The 22,762-nt window shown below is 39.4% G+C and overlaps 1 protein-coding gene across 8 annotated transcripts in view; it reads right to left on the reverse strand.

The window, feature by feature from the left end:
* Positions 1-22,762, reverse strand: part of NTNG1 (netrin G1) — a 370,195-nt gene that overhangs the window by 167,470 nt on the left and 179,963 nt on the right. For all 8 annotated transcript variants that reach the window (XM_061411010.1, XM_061411016.1, XM_061411013.1 and 5 more), the window contains exon 3: positions 13-653. In XM_061411010.1, the coding sequence (XP_061266994.1) occupies positions 13-653 (641 nt within the window). The remainder of the gene's footprint in view (positions 1-12; positions 654-22,762) is intronic.

A 22,762-nucleotide genomic window follows, 5' to 3' on the forward strand; every position in this document is an offset into this window, starting at 1 on the left:
CTGTTTTCTTACCTTCCGTGCACCTTTATGTCTGAGATTGCGTAAAAGTAGCGTGCCAAGCGTAGCTCATCTACAAATATTTCCCCGACGGCGGGTCTCAAAAGCCTTATCCTCAGGTCTGTGACCGTAAAGAAATCTCTGAGTTTCTTGGTTGTATCCAGTTGTCCGTAGAGGGAAGCCATATTGCGTAACCAAGGTCCGGCAAAAAATGCGAACCTGTCTTTGATTTCAAAGTGGATGATTTTGCTATTTGTCGTATAACCTGTGGAGTACTCTTCAGTGCAAATGATTTCTAAGACCGTATGCTGTGATAAATCCTTCACGGATTTAGGATCCATGTGAAAAGCGTCTAAGCAGTCTGTGGCATAATACTGATACGGCTGCCACGTTCGTCCATAGTCAAGAGACTTCTCCAGGATCATTTGGTCTGGACGCCCTGATTCAAAGGTAATAACTATGTTGTCTGTTAGCTCGATAGTTTTGCTCCAAGACAGAGTGATGTTAACCTGGAGAGGCTTGGGATACTCTTTCCAAGTAGCAGACTGCCAAAAGGTGGAGGGATGTCTTCCTTCAAAGTCAAACATCAGTTCCGGTGGGTGTGCCAGTTCTGGGGTACTTGCATCACACTCATTATTGCACATGTACGGGTTGCCCTATGGAAGAAGAACAAAAGAGGGTGCGTCAAAACACTGCTATGACACAAGTCTTGCCATCTTGCTATTACTGAGTAGGAGGCTAGGAGAAAAAGGAAGGGAAAAAAAAAAAAAAAACCAACCTGTTTGCAGCAATCATTTTTATTTGCCATAACTGGATTCTCCTCTTTAATAGCTTAAAAAAAAATAGAGACAATATGGTAATTTTCTTGTCTTGTTTCCTTCCATGATCTTTAAGAAATGAAACAGTTTATTTATCCCATATGTGTTAGACCCATAATGTGATCCCAGAAGCACAAAGACACTGAGCAACCAACAGCTCAATACTTCCACATCCCCTTAGAAAGATGCTATAGAAAGCAAGGAGATTCCTCTGTGCCTCAAGGGCGTTCCTCAAGAGCACAGTTTTTTAAAAAGTCATTTTTCAAGTAAAGCTTTAGAATTTGCAATGAACCATAGATTTGTTTGGGAGACAATACCCCCATACAACATTCAGCTTCTTTTTGCTTCACCTCAAATCCATCACTCGTAACAGGGTCCCTGCTTCATAAAGCTTGCTTTTAAAGCATTTACTTTGTTCACCACAAATCATTAAAATGTGGTACACTCCAGGCTCTGGGGCTTGGTCCAAACATCTGCCATCCTATTAGCTAGAGGCAAGGGGATTGTTCAGGAAAGACTTTGGGCGGGGGTGTGCTCCAACTTATCAGAAGAGGAAAAGCCAGCACTTAATTAGAAGGTTTTTACAGAGTCACAGTCATTTGATGTGTTTACTCTGTGCTGGCCCACAGTGAGCTCTCCATGGATGTTAGCCATTATTATTATTTTCTTTCACACAAAGGCTAATTCCTTCACATTCCACCTCAACAAGAAGCTGAAAATAAGTTTCCTTGTCATATCACAAGTTATAACACCACTTACGTGAAACTAAATGGCTGCTCTCAGATTTTATCAGTAGACTGATACCACATCAAACAACTGGCTTCCCAATTTGGGTTTCATTTTTTGTTTTTTAAAAATGGTATCATTTGGAGTCAACTATTCAGGTATTTCTCTATTATCCTGTACTGGGTAATTTTAACCGCAGATGGGTAAAAGATTCGATCCTCTGACATTGTTCTTAGGCTTTTTTTTTTCTTTTTTCTTTTTCATGAACTAGGAGCTTTCCATCATATCTACAGGATGCATAAGCTGAGTCTCAAATAATGAATTTACACTTTAGACGTCGATGCTCAGTTACTGGCTGACTCCTTTGAAATATGAGATGAACATTGGAGACTTGCTTCGGCCTCCCTAGAGGCAATTTCCTCCTACCTAGTCAGCTAAAACTTTCACTCTCTCTTTCCCATTAATGCAACTGAATCCTAAAGCTGGCAACAAGTTTGGGGGTCTGAGTATAACTGAGAAGGGGCAGGAGAAAGGAGAGAAGGTACATTATTTGAGGAACAGAACTGTTTTAAAAAGATATTCAAGGCATCAGTGATAGTGGAAATGTTTCTGTTCTCTCTCGAATTTCAATATCCTATTCCTGATCCCAGCGTCTGCGGCACTATTTATAGTATCCCCTTCAAAATGAGCCAAGGGGGGGAATAAGTTTCTGTTTCAGGTGGAATAAATCACCAAATTTATTATTATTTAAACTCTTTTAAGCATACCAGAGAGCCAAATGCATAGCTCTGCAAACTGGCAAAGACTTTTTATGGAGGGCTATAAATATTGTGGAATCTGTCAGGATTTATAAATTCTAAATATATGGAAATGCACATTTTACTGGAAGGGGTCAGATTTACACAAATCACACCTTCATTTGAAATTTACTGAAAAAATATGGTCACTTCAAAATTTACCAGCATGTAGCCATCTGCACAATCATTAACATGGATGCTACCACCTTTCTCCTGACAAAAGTGTCTTCATCTGAGGTCAAGGATACTGAAACACAGGAAATCAACTCTGGGGGATACACCAAAGGGAGTTATCAGACATTTGTATTAAGTCTTGTTGAAAGACAGCATTTCTTCCACTTCCACTCAGATACACAGAGCTTCTGAGATGGAGACAGGGTGCTGGGACAAAAAAAAAAAAAAGGCACAGCTAGCTGATTCTGGGTTTGGTTCAGTAATAATAAGCCTGTCTTAAAAAATATGCTTGAAGACATATATTTAAGAAGCACTCATTTCCACCTCTGATAAAAAGTGTTGACAATACCCTGTATTTATTTAGCATTTATGGACCGGTTGCTTTACATGTATTATCCTGGGTAATCCTTTTCATCTCCTCTCTATCTTACAGAAGACAAAATTGAGGCATAGAGAAGTGTTAAGCAACTTGCCCAAGGTCATATAACAGAGTGAGTAAGTGGTGGAGCCGGAACCCACTTTCTCTGCACCTGATCTGGCCCTTTCAACTCCTAAGTCAATGGCGCTCCCTATATGGAACCTAGTTATGGGAACAAGAGTAGGCTGGCAGAATCAAAGAACCTATGACCAAGCCTCAGGTCTTCTTGGCTTGGAGAGCCCTAATGAGCATTATCATACCTCTGAGAGGCCTTGATATTAAGAACCTTCCTTAGCTTCATGTACTACCCAGTTTCAGAAACTTATTTGACCATGGAACTCTTTTTTGTTTTAGTAATCCCTACTTGTATACCACATAAGTAGAGTTCTAGAGAGCATCCTTTGAGATTCTCTGCTTGTATTACTCTTAAAATTGTAAGCACATGGATGGGATGCCAACCAACAGGGCACAACCTAAAGCTTTAGTTCATTAATGAAGATGTAGCCAAATCTTGTACTCTTTGCTTCTGTTCCAGAGGGACATGCTTCCACTTGGCTTGAGAAGACAGCGAATCCAGGATAAATGCTTACTCTTACATCCAATTGTCAGCTATCAAAATGCATGCTGGGAAGAGGGGAAATTTTCATTTCTTTGCACTGATTTGGTGCCTTAGACACCAGAGAAATTGAGAGAAAAGCTGTAATTATTGACTGCTTACAGTATTACTATATTTAAGGCACTTGTCTTGGCTCTCAGGATATAACACTAAACAAATCCAAGTCCTTGCTTTTAGAATAGCTTCCATCTTAGTCAAGGTAGATGTACTAAAAAAAAACAAAAACAAAAATCCAATATATAATGCTTCATAATGTTACATGATGATAACTGCTATACAGAAAAATAAAGCAAATTGGAGGAGAGAATGGTGTTGGAGAAAGGATACTGATTGTAATTTTATACTGGGAGGTGAGAGAAAATCTCACCTGAACAATACAACATTTGAGCAGATTAAGAGCAATTCCCAGTTTACACAGGAGACAATCAGAGGTTAACCAAAATGACAATTTCATACTTTATATGACTCTATTCCTAGAGATAATTTTAGCAGCACAACGATTTACTAAAATCATTCAGTAAACAAATCATTTCAAATGGAAAACTACACTAATGAATGCAGATACCAAAACCCAAACATAAAAAATTGAACTATTCATATTTCATAGCATCCATGCTCTTTTAGGAGATTAACGATTTGATGACCATTAAGAATTGATGTTTTCAAATTGTGGTGCTGGGGAAGACTCTTGAGAGCCGCTTGGACTGAAAGGAGATCAAACCAGTCAATCCTAAAGGAAATCAATCCTGAATATTTATTGGAAGGACTGATGCTGAAGCTCCAATGCTTTGGCCACCTGATGTGAAGAACTGACTCATTGGAAAAGACTCTGATGCTGGGAAAGATTGAGGGCAGGAGGAGAAGGGGGCAAGAGAGGATGAGATGGTTGGATAGCATCACTGACTCAATGGACATGAATCTGAACAAACTCCAGGAGATACAGAAGGACAGGGAAGCCTGGCATGCTGTAGTCCATGTAGTTGCAAAGAGTCGGGCATGGGACTAAGTGACTGAACGACAACAACATAACTTACTAGAGATAATGACATTGACAGAAAATTAGCTGAGGGAAAAAAAAAGTCCTTCTGGTTCCCTAAGAAGAAACCCTGCATGTTAGATGAGAGAGGAAAAGAAGAAAGCCAAAGCTGAAAATCTTACAATTCTAGAAAGACAAAGCTGGAGGAGAGATTATATGCTAAAATATTTAGTGTAAATATTTCACAAGGGTGTGATCTGTAGTACTGTTGTTATAGAGAATTATCAACATGAAAACAATTGCTGTTAAAGGGATTACATTAATTAAAATTTCAACTATTTCAACCACACCCTAATCCTCTCTAATACAATCAACAATAAAATTTATATAAGAAAAACAACTTCTTCTTACTTGCAAGAGCAAAGAACACTTCTAGCTGCTAAAACTAACAGATTCAGGCATTTGCAAGTGTAAGTAATTATTTTGTGGCCAGCAGGCAGTCTTAAATAGATCTTAATTTAAGTCGTACAAGGAACAGATCCTTAGCTGATTGTCTATGGACAAAGCAGAAAATATTTATGGCTATGCTGATAATATTTACACTATTAAGAAATGTCTAAATAATTAAACAGACACTGCTGCTAAATATTCAATATTTGTATAACAATTAGAAGACTGTGATGCTTAGCTTCATTTAAAAAATAATGTAATATTTTACTACTGAGAGAAATGAAGGTAGTTATTAATTAGCACTTTGTAGCCAAAGTCGAATGCTGTTACTCTTCTTTAATGTGTTTTCAGAACTTAGAGGAATAAATAAAATTTTAGATATGTTTTTACTGTTTCTATGGACAGAAGTGTCTTCCCTCTGTTAGTTCAGTTCAGTTTAGACGCTCAGTTGTGTCCAACTCTTTGCAGCCCCATGGACTGCAGCACTCCAGGCTTCCATGTCCATCACCAACTCCTGGAGCCTACCCAAACTCACGTCCATTGAGTCGGTGATGCCATCCATCATCTCATCCTCTGTCGTCCCCTTCTACTCCTGCCCTCAATCTTTCCCAGCATCAGGGTCTTTTCCAATGAGTCAGCTCTTCGCATCAGGTGGCCAAAGTATTGGAGTTTCAACTTCAACATCAGTCCTTCCAATGAACACCCAGGACTGATCTCCTTTAGGATGGACTGGTTGGATCTCCTTGCAGTCCAAGGGACTCTCAAGAGTCTTCTCCAATACCACACAGTTCAAAAGCATCAATTCTTCAGCGCTCAGCTTTTCTTCACAGTCCAACTCTCACATCCATACACAACCACTGGAAAAACCATAGCCTTACCTAGACAGACCTTTGATGGCAAAATAATGTCTCTGCTTTTTAATATGCTGTCTAGGTGGGTCATAACTTTCCTTTCAAGGAGTAAGTGTCTTTTAATTTCATGGCGGCAATCACCATCTGCAGTGATTTTGGAGCCCCCCAAAATAAAGTCAGCCACCGTTTCCACTGTTTCCCCATCTATTTGCCATGAAGTGATGGGACTGGACACTTAAAAAGAACATCCTTTTACCTAAGATCTGCTAGACCCTTTAGAGTTAAAAAAAAAAAAAAAAAGGAAATTCTATATAAGCAGTATATAATGTAATCCTTGTGGTTCCTACTATTGTGAACTTACTTTTTCAAGCTTAACCTGTTGGCAAACTATTGGGAATGACAGTTGGAAATATAGAGAATCCTCATGGCAGATTTGCTACAAACCTGTAAATTTACATCCCATGCAGGCATGTGCTTACAAGTGGCTATGTGAAGCATTTGGGTTAACACTTACATGGATCGTGAAAAACACTGAGAAAGAATGGCCTAGCAACCATGTGCCTCTGGCTCATTCTTGTTTGTTTCATTGGTAACAGTGGAAAAACAAACAAACAAATAAAAAATGACACAAAACCCAGGGGAGCAGAAACTGCTGCATTATTCTGGGATAGCACTCCTGACCTGTTTCCACTGCGATTTTGAAATGGACATCAGTATGGTCAAGTGCCACACTGGTAAAGAATCTGCCTGTCAATGCAGGAGACACGAGAGATGTGGCTTCGATGCCTGGTCAGAAAGATCCCCTAGAGAAAGAAATGGAAATCCATTCCTGTATTCTTGCCTGGAAAATTTCATGGACTGAGGAGCCTGGTAGACTACTGCCTACGGATGTGCAAAGAATTGTACCTACTGAGCGAAGAGGCATGCACACGCACATACACACACACACATATGGCTTTGCCAATGCAAGGTTTTCAAAGGGTAAAGACACCAGTAGCACAGTCCATGGCTCAGCTCTCAGAGAAACAGACCATGAGCTGCCAGGCTTTAGCTGCTAGGCTAGGTGATCGCCCTCAGGAGATGGCTCCTTTTTCTCCTCTTTCAATACAGCTCATTGGGAGCCAAGCAGGACAGTTTTGGGGAGGCTGGTGATTGATCTCTTTATATCAGAGGGGCAATTTTTGGTTGGGGGGATTCCCCACTCCCAGTCCTTTCTTGGAACTTCTTGGGTCTTGGAACTTCTGGATTCTTCCTTGGCTCTAATAAAGGCGAAAGGCCCCTCCTTTATGACTTATGTGATGAAACTTGGGCTACTCTGAGTATGGGAGCTTGTGTAGTCATGCTGAGTTAGTCATGCTGAGGTTCCCTCTTCAGGCCATATAGCTTTGTTACTGACATTAGGGAGAACAGAGAGAAATCTGAAGTAGTGGCTTCCCAGATGGCACTAGTGGTAAAATACCTGACTATGCTGGAGACATAAGAGACATGGGTTTGATCCCTGGGCTGGGAAGATCCTCAGGAGGAGGGCATGGCAACCCACTCTGGTATTCTTGCTGGGAGAATCCCATGAACAGAGGAACCTGGTGGAGTACAGTCCATGGGTTTGCAAAGAGTCAGACACAACTAAAGTGACTTAGCACACATGCACACACAATCCAAGATAGTGAATATCTTTTCCAGAAATCTGAAAGATAAATATCAGTGCCACCAATACTGAAAAACACTTGATGACCACAGCAATGGGGACAGACTCTATGTCCTCAGATGGGAAAAACTCACAAGACAGGGCGTTTCCAGGTGTCCATTGTTCCTTTGGAAACAAAGGGCGAGATTTCTTCAAATGGCAATGCAATTTCACTTTGTAACCTGCCCTATGGATTGGCAGGGACCCCAATGTAGGGCTTACACATGGTAACAAGATAGCTTGAACATTATCCTGGGACTGTCCCAACTAAAATGTTACATAACGGCTATTATAAAAGTACCTGTGTATTTGGGGGAGCATTAGTCCCAACTCTGAGCGTGGGATACAGGATAAAGAATTTTATTTTTGTAACTCTGAAGTTAAAAACTGACTACTCCAGTTTCTAATGGAAGCCCTCACTCATCACAAAGATTCCTCCCTGCCATAGATATGGGCTTAAGGCCTGATTGAAGCTGTTGCTTGTTTCCATCTGCTCACTGACAATTCTGCGTGTGGACTTTTTTACTCAGGAATAAAGACAGGAGGGCTTAACCTTTCTACAAGAAGAATGCTGCAAGCCATATCACAGATTACGGGCCATAATAGACACCTGTGTAAATCCCCACAGAGGATTATGGTTAGGATTTTCAAACTGGTGAAGGCTGCAGAGGTCAAAAAGACCAAGTTTCTAAGAAGGAGCCGATAAAATTCTCAAGCCACAAACCACAAAAATGGATTCATATATAGCATCTAATTCATTACTTGGTATGTACTGAAGAAGAAATATATATTCATAGAATCAAGTGGGTTTGAAAGCTAATATCTACTGAAAAACACTGTAGTAAACTCATATTATAACAGGTAAGGCAATTGTTTTTTAAATTTTATTTTCTTAATAAATACTACTGAAAAACCTTTGGTACAATATTTTTGCCTTACAAATAGTCTCAAAATAGACCAGAACACAGACATTTAAATTTTAATAACACAAAGCTGAAGCAGGCTGTCAACAGTTTAAGTAACTTAGGAGAAACAAGGTGAGCAAAATACCACAAAGGTAGGAATGTTCTGCATCCTGATACCTTCACACATTGTGAGAATTAGTTTGAACATTTTCAATCTTGAAAGATCTGATTTGATCTCCCAAACTGCTTCATTTTTCTCTCACATGAGAAAGCAAATCCAAGATCTGCTTGACGTCCATCTTCTGAAAGCCATCATCTTTAAGAGAGTATTGGAAGACCAAAGCGTCCTCTGTTGAAGAGATCACTTAATTGTCACAGGTGGCAGGGGATCTTTCTAATGTGACATCCAAATGTGACTGAGTTTTGGTGAGTCTATTCTGATTTCTCATACTCCTTATTTCTTTCAAATGCCCTCCTTCCAAGTTCATTAGCTGTTTACTGGGTACCACTGCTATTTTTAAAATATTGTAAAAAAAACACATTATTAATACAATAAAATGTTTACAATTTAGTAGTGAAGTTTAGACCTAAGCAAGCAACAAAATCACATGTTTCTCAGGTTGGCTCCTCCTGCCTTTAGAGAGAGCATCGGGCGTCCTTGAAGGTAAACAGTGTCACTTATGACCTTGTACAAGCTCCTGGAGTTTCACCCCTTGGTACATAAATAGACATATTTTTGTATTAAAAACAGACATTTAATGGAGTAAGATGCAAAAATAAATTTGCAAGTGTTTTTAGAAAAGAAAACAGAGACCTTTCATGCTTGTAACAGACTTGGAGGTAGGTGTCAAAGACCACGGAACAAGAGTATGAAGGAGGAAGAGTCTAGGGGCTCAGCTGGGTGATAATTTATTCACTCCAACATCCTTCCTGCATATCTAAACCACTCTGTAGTGGTTGCAGCAACACAAGCTTTACCAAGACTGAGAACTGTAGCTTAAACCATCTCATCAAATTCCAACCTGAGAACATTTGCTGCTCTCGGGGCCGCAAAGAGTCGAACATGACTGAGCGACTGAATACCACCACCACCACCAATGGTAACCGAGGTAGTAGTCTTCATATACTAAAATCTCCATGTTTTTTTAAAAAGTGAATTTGTAACTCTCCTTCCACCATGTCATAATATATACTATGCACACAATGCTATATAAATTTTAAGTTGTATAAGAAATACATTAAGTCCAGTCCCACTCCTCAGGAATTTGGTTTCAATATATTGGGTGAACCAGGAACATGATTTAACAAATTTACTAGATGATTTTGATGCAGATCCCCTCTGGATCATACTTTGATAATGCTGGTGTATTGTTTAAGAACCAACATCCTAGGTTAGAGCTGCCTAGGTTTGATTCCAGCTCTACCATTTAGTTGTTACATAATTTTGAACAAGCTACTTGCCTTTTTGAGCCCTGAATTCTTCTTTAAATTCATATAATAATACATATTCTATGATGTTAATTTGAAATAAAATTACATAAGTGTTTAGCATCTCCTTGACATGCAATGAGTGCTCAATAATTATTAATAGTAGCTAGCATTAACCATGCTCCTCCCTCTATATTCCTTGACTCTGAGAATGACACAAAATTTTCCATTTCTGAATCAGGAAACCTGGGGACCATTTTATATTTTTCTCTTTTTCTTCAGTTTGTTCACCAGCCAAGTTCTCCAGATGCAACTCATCACCACAGCATTATTCATACTGCCAATGCTGTCCTTAGGTTTTTTTTTTCTTTAATATTTTAAAATTTAAAAAATATTCTTCTCCTGAATTACTGCAATAGATTTTTATAATTATATCATCATTTCATTGTCATGTATTTTATTTATTCATTTATTTATTTTGTTTTTTGGCTATGGTGGGTCTTCGTTGCTGCATGCAGGCTTTCTCTAATTGGTGGCAAGCAGGGACTACTCTTCATTGCAGTGCGCCAGCTGCTCACTGCAGTGGCTTCTCTTGTTTTGAAGCACAGGCTCCAGGCATTCAGGCTGCAGCAGCTGCAGCCTGTGGGCTCTAGAGCACTGGATCAGTAGTTATGGTGCACAGGCTTAGTTGTCCTGTGGCATGTGCAATCTTCCCAGACTAGGGATTGAACTGGTGTCCCTTGCATTACAAGGTAGATTCTTAACCACTGGACCACCAGGGAAGCCCAGAGTTACTGTAATAGATTCTTAAATGTTCACGCTCCATGGTATGGTTATGTAGTTCTCTTATAATCTATTCTCTACCTAGCTGCTACAGTAATCTTTCTAAAATCCAAAACTAACTGTATCATACCTCCTCTTAAAGCTCTTTAATGGACTTCCCATTACCTTCAGGAGTACAATTCAAATTCCCAGCTTTTAAGATCCTTCAAGATCTGGCCTCTGTAATTTTTATTTCGTAATTCACTCAAGTTCATACCTCATAAGTTGAACGTACCAACCTATGAGTATATGTGTATAAACAGTGGACCATATGCATTATTATATGACTCATCATATTAAATTCTGGTTGTTTATTTTTATGTTTCCTCCACTAGAGTTCTATGAGAACTGGTACATAATAAGGGTGCAACAAAAATTTATGGATCAAAAGAACACAAGGAAAGCAGAAAAACAGGAAGTCAGAGAGGAAACAGAATAAATTAAGTAGATTCAAAGTTTGGAATAAGATGGGAAGGATTTGCTCATAGGTTGGTGATTTGGGATCAAACAGATAACCAAGCTTTAAGAATGTCCCAGCTCCCTAAGTTGCAGATAGAATTTGTTTGGTGTAATTCGCTGTATCAAAAAAGAATAAAGTCAAACAAAAAACAGAGTCCAACTCCAAGTGCATTATGCCTGTGTGTGATTGATACAGTTACTGGGACTTCTGGTGAGGTTGGAGGACAAAGACAAATGGCATGAGCTTCAATTACGTCCCAGTCCTTTCCTGGTGTTCATTTGATCTTCATTTTTCTCCATCAGTCACAGTAGTATTTCTCCTAGTGAGTTTACAGCCAACGATCTCTTTTCCTCACCTCATCTTTCCTTACTTATCCAACCCACAGCATTCTTCTAAGTATACAGGAGTAGCTAAATACCAAGAGTTTTATTTATTTTTGGACAATTATGGAGAACAAAATAAGACTGAAGGAAGAAGCTGCAAAAGAGATGGTTGTAATTTTAAAATACCCAGGCACAGAAGTACCTCAGTAGTGCAAATCCTTGAAAAAATATAAGATGTGCAAATGTGGAAACTGTTGTCCAACTTTCTTGTTGTTCAATAACAAAGCACATATATTTTGCTGGAAAAGAAGGAAGTGGTCTTTATTTAATCTGCTACTGCTTAAATGGCTCTCCTAATTACAGAAATCCTTCGAAACTTCACTTCCAAATCAATAGTTCTTATTATGAAACTAGAAAGACTCTGGAACTGACCTAAAGTTAGGTGAGTCTATTTCCAATGACATCTAGAACAGGAACTGAGATGTCCTTAGAAATTGTGGAGTGTCATGATAACTACAGCACAGCACATTCAATAATGAAATGGGGAATGGACTGGAGGTTGAGAGGCACAAGGATCTGCAATGAAGTGAATAGAAAGGTATGCAAGATTCGACAGAAATTAGATTGACTGAAAGTGGAGAAAAAAAGAAAAAGACAGAATCATTGGTGACACCAAGGTTTAATGCCTGGTAAAAAGTGAAAAAGGTATCTATCTACAACTAGTAAAAGATTTGCCCTCTATCACTGCCTATCCCATCAGAGTTCCATTTGCAAAATGTTAGTTTGATAGCCAATGTAACTGAAAACTTTTTAAAATGTCATAAAGATTTTTAATTCATAATGTTCAACAAAATATTTTAAAGTTCTCCATCATCAGTTGCTACGTCGTGTCCAACTCTTTGTGACCCTGTGAACTGCAGCATACCAGGCTTTCCTCTCCTTCACTATCTCCTGGAATTTGTTCAAACTCATGTCCATTGAGTCGTTGATGCCATCCAACCATCTCATCTTCTGTTGCCTTCTTCTTTTGCCTTCAATCATTCCCAGCTTCAGGGCCTTTTCCAGTGAGTTGACTCTTCACATCAGGTGGCCAAAGTACTGGAGCTTCAGCTTCAGCCTCAGTCCTTCCAGTGAATATTCAGGGTTGATTTCCTTTAGGATTGAATGGTTTGATCTCCTTCTGTCCAGGGGATCTCAAGAGTCTTCTCCATACCACAGTTCAAAACCACTAAATTTTTCTCATTTAGCCTTCCAATTCTCACATCCATACTGTCTGTCTGCTGCTGCTGCTGCTAAGTCACTTCAGTTGTGTCCGACTCTATGCAACCCCATAGACGGCAGCCCACCAGGCTCCGCCATCCCTGGGATTCTCCAGGCAAGAACACTGGAGTGGGTTGCCATTTCCTTCTCCAATGCATGAAAGTGAAAAGTGAAAGTGAAGTCGCTCAGTCGAGTCCGACTGAGCAACCCCATGGACTGCAGCCTACCAGGCTCCTCCGTCCATGGGATTTTCCAGGCAAGAGTACTGGAGTGGGGTGCCATTGCCTTCTCCAACACTGTCTGCCTATTTCATTACAAATCCAGCTAGTCTGTTTTCCTCAAATATCCTTCTTACACGTTATTCTAGTTTGGAAAATAAAGACCCAAGAGTCCAAAAGGCAAAACAGAGCCCTCAGGAGCCAGTGCAAGGAGTTGTAAATACTCTTAAGGAGCTAAGTGGAACCAACCATATTTTCAACAAGAGACTACTAGAGCTGGAAACTGCAACCCAAGGAATGAACAAGTTATGTTACCCTTCCCAAAGCAGTCACAAGGAAGTGGGAAAAAATCAAGTGGAAGAGTGAATAGGACTAAGCGTTGGAAGGTAAATAGAAACTAGTAAAAATAGGAACAGGTTAGGAGTAATGTGAAGATAAGCCATGTGAGCTGCAAACTAGTGATGCATGGGGATATCAGTGGTGGACGAAGATGAAATCATTATTTTCAAGCCTGGATCATTGGAACAAATAGTTATTTTATCAAGAAGTAGCAGCTTCTCCTGTAATGAAAAAAAGCACAGAACTGTGTTTCTCAGAATTCACATCCCACCCCTCTGTGAATTCTTTATGCCTCTGTTTTCTGGTCTATATAATAGGAATAACAGTACATTTTCATAGCATTTTTGTGAGGATTAAATGAGCTAATACGCAGAAGAGCTTAGCATGGTGTCTGGCACATAGTGGAACCTCAATAAATGTCCAGGATACTATTATCATCATGACTGGCATTATCATTGCTGTTTCTAACTATGACCTTTCCAACTTGTTTTCTCTTAAAAGCTTCCTCTTCAGAGTCAATTATTGCCACCAAATAGTTTAGTAGTCAGTTCTTCAAAGTAGGCTAATAAAATGGAGGGGTGAAGTTAATCTCTTCATAGAATACATAGAATAAATCAATCTCTTGAGAATCCAAATGCAAAAATGCCATTCCTATTATTTATGTTGTAACTATACAAGGTCCCAGGGTGCTGTTTGTGGACTAATATAAAAACATTGGGCTTCCCCAGTGTCTCACAGTAAAGAATCTGCCTGCAGTGCAGGATATGCAGGTTCGGGTTCGACCCCTGGGTCAGGAAGATCCCCTGGAGGACGGCACAGCAGGCCACTTTCTCCATTCTTGCTTGGAGAATACCATGGACAGAGGAGCCTGGTGGGCTTCAGTCCATAGGCTCCCAAAGAGTCAGATGTGACTGAAGTGATTGAGCACATAAAAACATCCACAGATGACTCTTAGAAAATACCCTATCTATCACTCAGAATCAAACCTGTTATAGTAGCTATGCCCAATCTGGGCTTTCTAGGTGGTGCAGTGGTAAAGAATCTGTCCGACAATGCCAACATGAGTTCAATCCCTTGGTGAGAAATATCCCCTGGACCAGGAAATGATAAACCACTCCAGTATTCTTGCCTAGAAAAATTCCACAGACAGAGGAGCCTGGAAGGCTACAGTCCATGGAGTCGCAAAGAATCACACAGGACTGAGCAACTGAGCATACACACCTGGCCAATCTAGGGGGAAAAAACATAATCCTCCTACCCTGCCAGTCAACTCAGAATTCAGAGTAATTAAAACCCAGATGGGAAGAGATACACCTTAGACCGAATTCATACTCTTGAATTTATGAGCAAAATCAACTTGGAGAAATTATTTAACTTTTCTGGGCCTCTGTTTTCTCAAGTATAGAACCAAGACTACACCTCACTCCCAGGTAAAAACTAAAGCAGCTAATACCGTAGAAAAAGAAAACCCACACGTAACACAGAAACTGAAATATAGTTAACAACATAGATCCATTTTCTTCAATTTCCATTCTCTTTTCCTTTTAACAGTTCACACCTAGGTTTCCCAATACAGTAGCCACAAGGCTCACGTGTTTATTAAGGACTTGAAATGTAGCTAGTCTGAAATGAATGTGATGTAAGTATAAATCACACACTGGATTTCAAAGGCTTAGTACAAAACAATGAAAGTATCTCATTAATAACTTTATATTGATACATGTTAAAATGGTAATATTTTGGATATTCTAGGGAGATAGAACACATTGAAATTAGTTTAACCTGTTTGTTCCCCCCTTGTTATGTTTTCAATTAATTATATGAACACCTTATATTTCTCTTGGACAATACTAGTTTAAACAATCAACCAGATGTGATTAAGGTAACAACTCTCTGACAGGTGAATATTCATAATGGTCCTTCTACTTTTTGTAATTTAGATTGAAATGATCTTTGCCATCAATGGAAATAGGCACTTGACATCCTGGACGTGTTTGCTTTGGGCAACATGAGTACAGATGGCATGAAAAACAGTCTGACCTGCTGGTGAAAGCAAAGACTAAGATGAGAAATAGAATAATAGGGAATCTTTGAAGAATTGTCTGAGATTTGTGTTTTTCATGGCTAGGAAAGTCAAACAAAGAGCAGCCACAAGGACCAAAAGGTTCCTTAAAAATTACATGAAAAGAATATGAACGGGATGGTCAAAAATCAAACTGCAACAAGGATGCACTTAAGTTCCTTCAGAAAGGTAAATAGAAATTCCTCAACCCCAGTATTAATGTCATTCCAGAATTTAGGGTTAGGGGATGAGTTACTCTTTGTGCAGGAACTTCTTCTGGACCAATCATGTAGGAATTAATCAACTCCCCTAAAAAAAGGATGACCTAATGTATTGGTCATAAATGTGAACACATCATTTACTTACAACTGATTTTATTGGCAGCTTACAACCCACATTTGAGTTTATATATATATATATATATATAAAATTAGGGCACTCTGGATATCTGAATATATGATATATGTTCAGGAGAGACATACAAATTTAATATGACCTCCAAGAAAATGCAATTCCTATCCTTGATAAAAAAATTATTTTAAAAGGCCAGAGGTTAAAAAAAAAGAGTATATGATTAATAGTGCCACATATTTGAGAGAATATAAGGAATAAGAAAAATCGTCTGATTTGTCTTGAAAGTGGTTGTCAATGACCTTGAAAATACTTGTTATAATAGAGAGTTGAGGCAGAAACTATCATACTAGAGAATGATGGGATGATTTCTAAAAATTAGGAGAGGGGAGGAAGCAGGGGCTCAAAACACACGTTGGAAAGGTCTAAAATGAAAGCAAGGAAAATGGTGTAACAGTTTAGGGGAAAAGGATCAGGCAGTGCACTTTTAAGTCTGATCAGTTTTGATGACAAAGTGCAAATAAATGTAGTAGGAAAGGAGAAGACAAACATACTCATGAAAAAAGGTTAAGTATGGACTAAGTTGCTAAGTATCTACATTATAATTTTGCAAACACAGGATGTATTCCCAGTGCAAAAAACTCTCTTATGTGTTGGCTAAATCTTTTTAGTTAGTAGCCAGGATGTTCTATGACTAAGATTATTGAATAAATGCCTCCTTTGTTCCTCACCTTCTAATTTCATTAATCTGCTGTGGGTAACTTTCCCTTAAAGAAACCAATAAAAGGATTGATTTTAGGCAATTTCAGATCTTCCTCGATATTAGTTCAGGACCGTATCAGTGGAAAATCTACTTGTCTTGAATGGATTGCACTGGTCTACTCAAGTGATTTCAGAACTGAGAAGTCAGAAGATATTGAATTTTAAATATTAGATTATTTTATATTGGACTTTGGATCTAATTTTAGATATTAAAGTGTAAAATCACATTGTCCTTATTGCTAGCCTTCTTTTTTATCTTGCTGCAGGATCAGTATTGTTTTAGTACAGTATTTGACGGCTCATGAGCCTACAGGGTGAGGGAAAATATTTATATTACTTATTGAATGGTGGACAGGCCAAGATTTAAAATAAATTTTGCCAAACTTTAAATGCAGTAATGTATTAACATCTGGTGGCCAAGTCATATGTTGCTATTGTATCAATAGTAAAAGAAATATCAAACAAAACAAAACAAACACCAGGCTAACATGAAAAAGCGATGAATATGTTTGTATTTGTGGTGTTGCCTTCAAAAAGACGCTTTCAACTAAGAGAGACTGCCTCTGTATAGTCTGATATGTTGACACCATACAAAAAGTAGTAAACAAAAGCAAACGAACAGGACAGTTATTTTGACATATGGTAAGAATCATCAGTGGGTGTCCTCAGTGGCTCAGCAGTAAAAGCATCTGCTTGCAGTGCATGAGATGCAGGTTCAATCCCTGGAAACTGAAGGTCCCCTGGAAAAGGAAATGACAACCTACCCCAGTATTCTTGCCTGGGAAATCCCACGGACAGAGAAACCTGGCAGGCTACAGCCCATGGGGTCGCAAAAAGTTGGATATGACTTAGCCACTAGGCAACATCACCACCAAGAATAATCAGTATTGAGCAATACTTAAGAGTATACTAAAACCAGAAACAACGTGCAGTTTGGACCCTCAAATGAAACACAGACGTTTGATTTTTATTGAATTACATAAAAGGCCGAACTTTCTTTTGAAAAATGCCTAATGCTACAGAAATATACCTAATGTTGTTTTGTTTAAAACAATAATAATGACAAAAGCTAACATTTATTGTGAATTTATTATATGCTAGGGCTGTTCTAAGTACTCTATTCTCAATGTTTTACATGAATTAAATCTTTTGATTCTTGAAATAAAACAAACCAATCCTATGGGGGAATAAACTGTTATTTTATTATTATTATTATTCTCATCTTGCAGATAAGGAAACTGGGACTTAAGTGAACTGCCAAGATTGTAGTGGCAGCTAGTGGTGGCAGAAAGTGGACAGAACCAACTCTAAGCTTTTTTTTTTTTTTTACAATCAAAATATTGGTACACTACTGTAGCTCCAGAACAGAACCAAACTGATACTTTACTTGTTTCAGTCCCTGATAAGCATATTCTCTGTATAGTAAGAGTTTAAAGTTCTTGAAAGGATCAGATGCCAAGCAGGTTAGCAATCACTGGCTTATCATCAATGGAATATAGTGGGAACTAGGTTCTAGGAATAAAAAGTTATCAGAATAAGTGTTCCTATACCTGATCAAGACAAAGCAGGAAGAGTAAATTTGTGGCAAGTTCCAACTTGTGGAGTAGATCTATTTTAAATCCCTTTTACCTGAGACCAGGATTCATCCTAGAAACTGGAGTGAAACTAGGCGGACAAGTCTTATCTAAAGCCAAGATAAAACTATTGCCTGGATAAGAAGAGAGCTGAGGCTATGACTCAAACAAGGCTTATTTAAAAAGATACAAGGTTCTGGGTGCAAAGGGGAGGACATGGTCTTAGGAAAGAAAAGAGTCGGTGAACTGAAAGACTCAGAATTCAGAGATTGAGAACTGGTGTCCAGGATATTTGGGAGATTATATGGAAACTCTATGGAAAGAAAATGGCAAACAGCAAGCAAAGATGATCTCTAGGAAACAGGGAGAGCAGAATTTCCCAAAAGGATCTTACAGGAATATTAGCCTTATCGACAGTCTCCCTCGTTCAAACTCACAGTGGGAGTCTGTATTAAGGATGAGAAGTCACATGGCAAGGACACCTATCTGATTTAATCCAGCATTTTCCAAACTTACTTGACAAATAAATCTTTTGTTATTAAAATGATGTTGAGCTGCTGTTGCATAGAGTAGATTTTGGAACACTGTGGTGGATACAATTAAGAAGCAGATACAAAGTAACCCATTACAGGAGTTGAAAAAAATACTGGAACATCTATTTCCATGTGTTACTTCATGCCTTAAATTTTATTTTGATATGTTTCATAATGCTTAAAACATATTAGTGCAAAATAAGAACTTATTCTTATACAAAAGAATATACATAAATTAAAAGTATATGCTCCCTATTTACTGATGAAGCACACATCTGATGAGTCTGGAGACAACCAGGAGAGGAAGGAGACCACTTGGGGTGGACATTCTCGACCAAAATGAAGCTCTAATCCATGAGAATGGAGAAGCTGTCCCCCATTCCTCCTCTACTTTTGTTCCTTCTGCTGTTTGTCCAGGATGGACTCTAGCCGTTAGTGATAAGTACTACTGTCAAAGTCAATAATGGTATATGAAAACTTTCATAGATAGTAAGAGTTCTTGCTCCCTCAGAGTAAATCTGAAAATAAATCTAAACATTATATGATATTTTTTATTGATATTTCATGCTAAAATAAATGAATACACCAATAATTAATTCAGAGTATTAACAGAAGATGAAAGTAGAATTTGTAGTCAGTCATGTCTGACTCCTTGCGACCCCATGGACTGGAACCCACCAGGTTCCTTTGTCCATAGGATTGTTCAGACAAGAATACTGGAGTGGGGTGGCATTTCCTTCTCCAGGGAATCTTCCTGACCCTGGGACCGAACCCATGTTTCCTGTGTCTCCTGCACTGGCATGCAGATTCTTTACCACTAAGACAAAGGAGAATGGGAAGCCTGAAAGTACAATGTAAGATTTCTTAATTTTTAAGACTCAGGTAAAACTCCCAAATTTAAAAAGAAGAAATGGAGTACTTTCTTGATCTAGATTTCTTTTAAAAGGACTGAATATCACAAAACAGATCTAACTGCTGTTCCTAACTTAAAAAAAAATTTTTTTTTAGTTGTCTGCAATTCACAGTTTATTGTATTCAAGTAAACAGCTCTCTGAATTGCTTAACAATCACTTAGATTCAAGGTCACAGACTCAGGCCCCTAGGAGCCAGGAAGGCACAGGCAAACTGTGAAGTATACTGTGTGTAAAGAAATGTGTGTGAGTCTGGGGGGCTGGGGAACTCAGTTCAGTTCAGTTCAGTCACTCAGTCATGTCCGACTCTTTGCGACCCCATGAATCGCAGCACACCAGGCCTCCCTGTCCCTCACCAACTCCCGGAGTTCACCCAGACTCACGTCCATTGAGTCAGAGATGCCATCCAGCCGTCTCATCCTCTGTTGTCCCCTTTTCCTCCTGCCCCCAATCCCTCCCAGCATCAGAGTCTTTTCCAGTGAGTCAACTCTTTGCATGAGGTGGCCAAAGTACTGGAGTTTCAGCTTCAGCATCATTCCTTCCAAAGAAATCCCAGGGCTGATCTCCTTCAGAATGGACTGGTTGGATCTCCTTGCAGTCCAAGGGACTCTCAAGAGTCTTCTCCAACACCACAGTTCAAAAGCATCAATTCTTCGGCGCTCAGCCTTCTTCACAGTCCAACTCTCACATCCATACATGACCACAGGAAAAACCATAGCCTTGACCAGATGAACCTTTGTTGGCAAAGTAATGTCTCTGCTTTTGAATATGCTATCTAGGTTGGTCATAACTTTCCTTCCAAGGAGTAAGCGTCTTTTAATTTCAAGGCTGCAGTCACCATCTGCAGTGATTTTGGAACCCTCCAAAATAAAGTCTGACACTGTTTCCACTGTTTCCCCATCTATTTCCCATGAAGTGATGGGACTGGATGCCATGATCTTCGTTTTCTAAATGTTGAGTTTTAAGCCAACTTTTTCATTCTCCACTTTCACTTTCATCAAGAGGTTTTTTAGTTCCTCTTCACTTTCTGCCATAAGGGTGGTGTCACCTGCATATCTGAGGTTATTGATATTTCTCCCGGCAATCTTGATTCCAGCTTGTGTTTCTCCCAGTCCAGCGTTTCTCATGATGTACTCTGCATATAAGTTAAATAAGCAGGGTGACAATATACAACCTTGACGTACTTCTTTTCCTATTTGGAACCAGTCTGTTGTTCCATGTCCAGTTCTAACTGTTGCTTCCTGACCTGCATACAGATTTCTCAAGAGGCAGGTCAGGTGGTCTGGTATTCCCATCTCTTTCAGAATTTCCCACAGTTTATTGTGATCCACAAAGTCAAAGGCTTTGGCACAGTCAATAAAGCAGAAATAGATGTTTTTCTGGAACTCTCTTGCTTTTTCCATGATCCAGCAGATGTTGGCAATTTGATCTCTGGTTCCTCTGCCTTTTCTAAAACCAGCTTGAACATCAGGAAGTTCATGGTTCACATATTGCTGAAGCCTGGTTTGGAGAATTTTGAGCATTATTTTACTAGTGTTTGAGATGAGTGCAATTGTGCGGTAGTTTGAGCATTCTTTGGCATTGCCTTTCTTCGGGATTGGAATGAAAACTGACCTTTTCCAGTCCTGTGGCCACTGCTGAGTTTTCCAAATGTGCTGGCATATTGAGTGCAGCACTTTCACAGCATCATCTTTCAGGATTTGAAATAGCTCAATTGGAATTCCATCACCTCCACTAGCTATGTTCGTAGTGATGCTTTCTAAGGCCCACTTGACTTCACATTCCAGGATGTCTGGCTCTAGGTCAGTGATCTCACCATTGTGATTATCTGGGTCGTGAAGATCTTTTTTGTACAGTTCTTCTGTGTATTCTTGCCATATCTTCTTAATATTTTCTGCTTCTGTTAGGTCCATACCATTTCTGTCCTTTAATGAGCCCATCTTCACATGAAATGTTCCCTTGGTATCTCTAATTTTCTTGAAGAGATCTCTAGTCTTTCCCCTTCTGTTGTTTTCCTCTATTTCTTTGCATTGATCGCTGAAGAAGGCTTTCTTATCTCTTCTTGCTATTCTTTGGAACTCTGGGGAACTCAGGCACTGGATAAGGGAAGCAATCACAGGTCAGTTCCAGCTGACTCTCTCCATGTAGGAATTTGGATCCAGTTCAGCCACATTCTCTAATTTTTCAAGAGAAACTATAAAAAACTCGGGTTGCAGGTGATCTCTCCGTATTTAAAGTTGACATAATTTTAAGAGAAAACAATGTGCATGACAAACCAACCACATCTACAGGCAAAATTTGAATGTAAACTGCCATCGTGCCTCTGATGTGTCAATAAAGCTTCTTTTTGGCCACTAGTAATTGTACTTAATTATCTTTGGAAAATCAAAGACTGTGGGCTTTGGCAGTAGATAGGTCTTCTTTTGCCACATAATAGCTCTGGAACATAGCATAAATTACCTATCCTCTCCAAGACTTCATTTCCTCAGCTGTTCAGTTCAGTTCGTTTCAGTCCAACTCTTTGCGACCCCATGAACCGCAGCACGCCAGGCCTCCCTGTCCATCACCAACTCCTGAAGTCCACCCAAACTCATGTCCATTAAGTCAGTGATGCCATCCAACCATCTCATCCTCTGTCAGATGAAAATGATAACCTGAAGCAGTGTTGTGATGATTAAATAACATAAATGGCCTGCATGTGTGTGCGCGTGCTAGGTCGCTTCTGTCATGTCCAACTCTTTGGACCCCATGGACTATATAGCCTGCCAGGTTCCTCTGTCCATGGGGCTTCTCCAGGCAAGACTCTGGAGTGAGTTGCCATTTCCTTCTCCAGAGGATCTTCCTGATCCAGGGATTGAATCTGGGTCTCCTGAATTGCAGGGGGATTCTTTACAGTCTGAGCCACTAGGGAAGCCCATAAATGGCCTGACTTGCTTCAAAACTTTCTGCAGTCCTTTCCTTCCATTTGCTGCCCATGGGGGCAATAATGAGAACTCTGTGTGTGTGTGTGTGTGTTTGTGTGTGTGTATGTATGCACACGTGCACACGTATATAGGGTTTCAGGGTCTGAATATTCACAGTGTGATTTTTTGTGAAGGCCATAAAAGACAGACAGAACACAGAACAAAATCAGACTATATTCTATCACTAATTGATTATTGTCAAGCTATTTAGGCCTCTGGGCCTCAATTCCTTATCTGTGCCTATGTAAAGTGAGCACCAAATGTTTCTCCTCTTAAAGTCATTGTAAGGCAGTGATACAGTGGTTTTGGGCTTGGCCATTGGACTCAGACTACCTGGATCTGAA

The sequence above is a fragment of the Bos javanicus genome, chromosome 3 (genome assembly GCF_032452875.1).
Source record: "Bos javanicus breed banteng chromosome 3, ARS-OSU_banteng_1.0, whole genome shotgun sequence".
NCBI classification, from domain to species: Eukaryota; Metazoa; Chordata; class Mammalia; order Artiodactyla; family Bovidae; genus Bos; species Bos javanicus.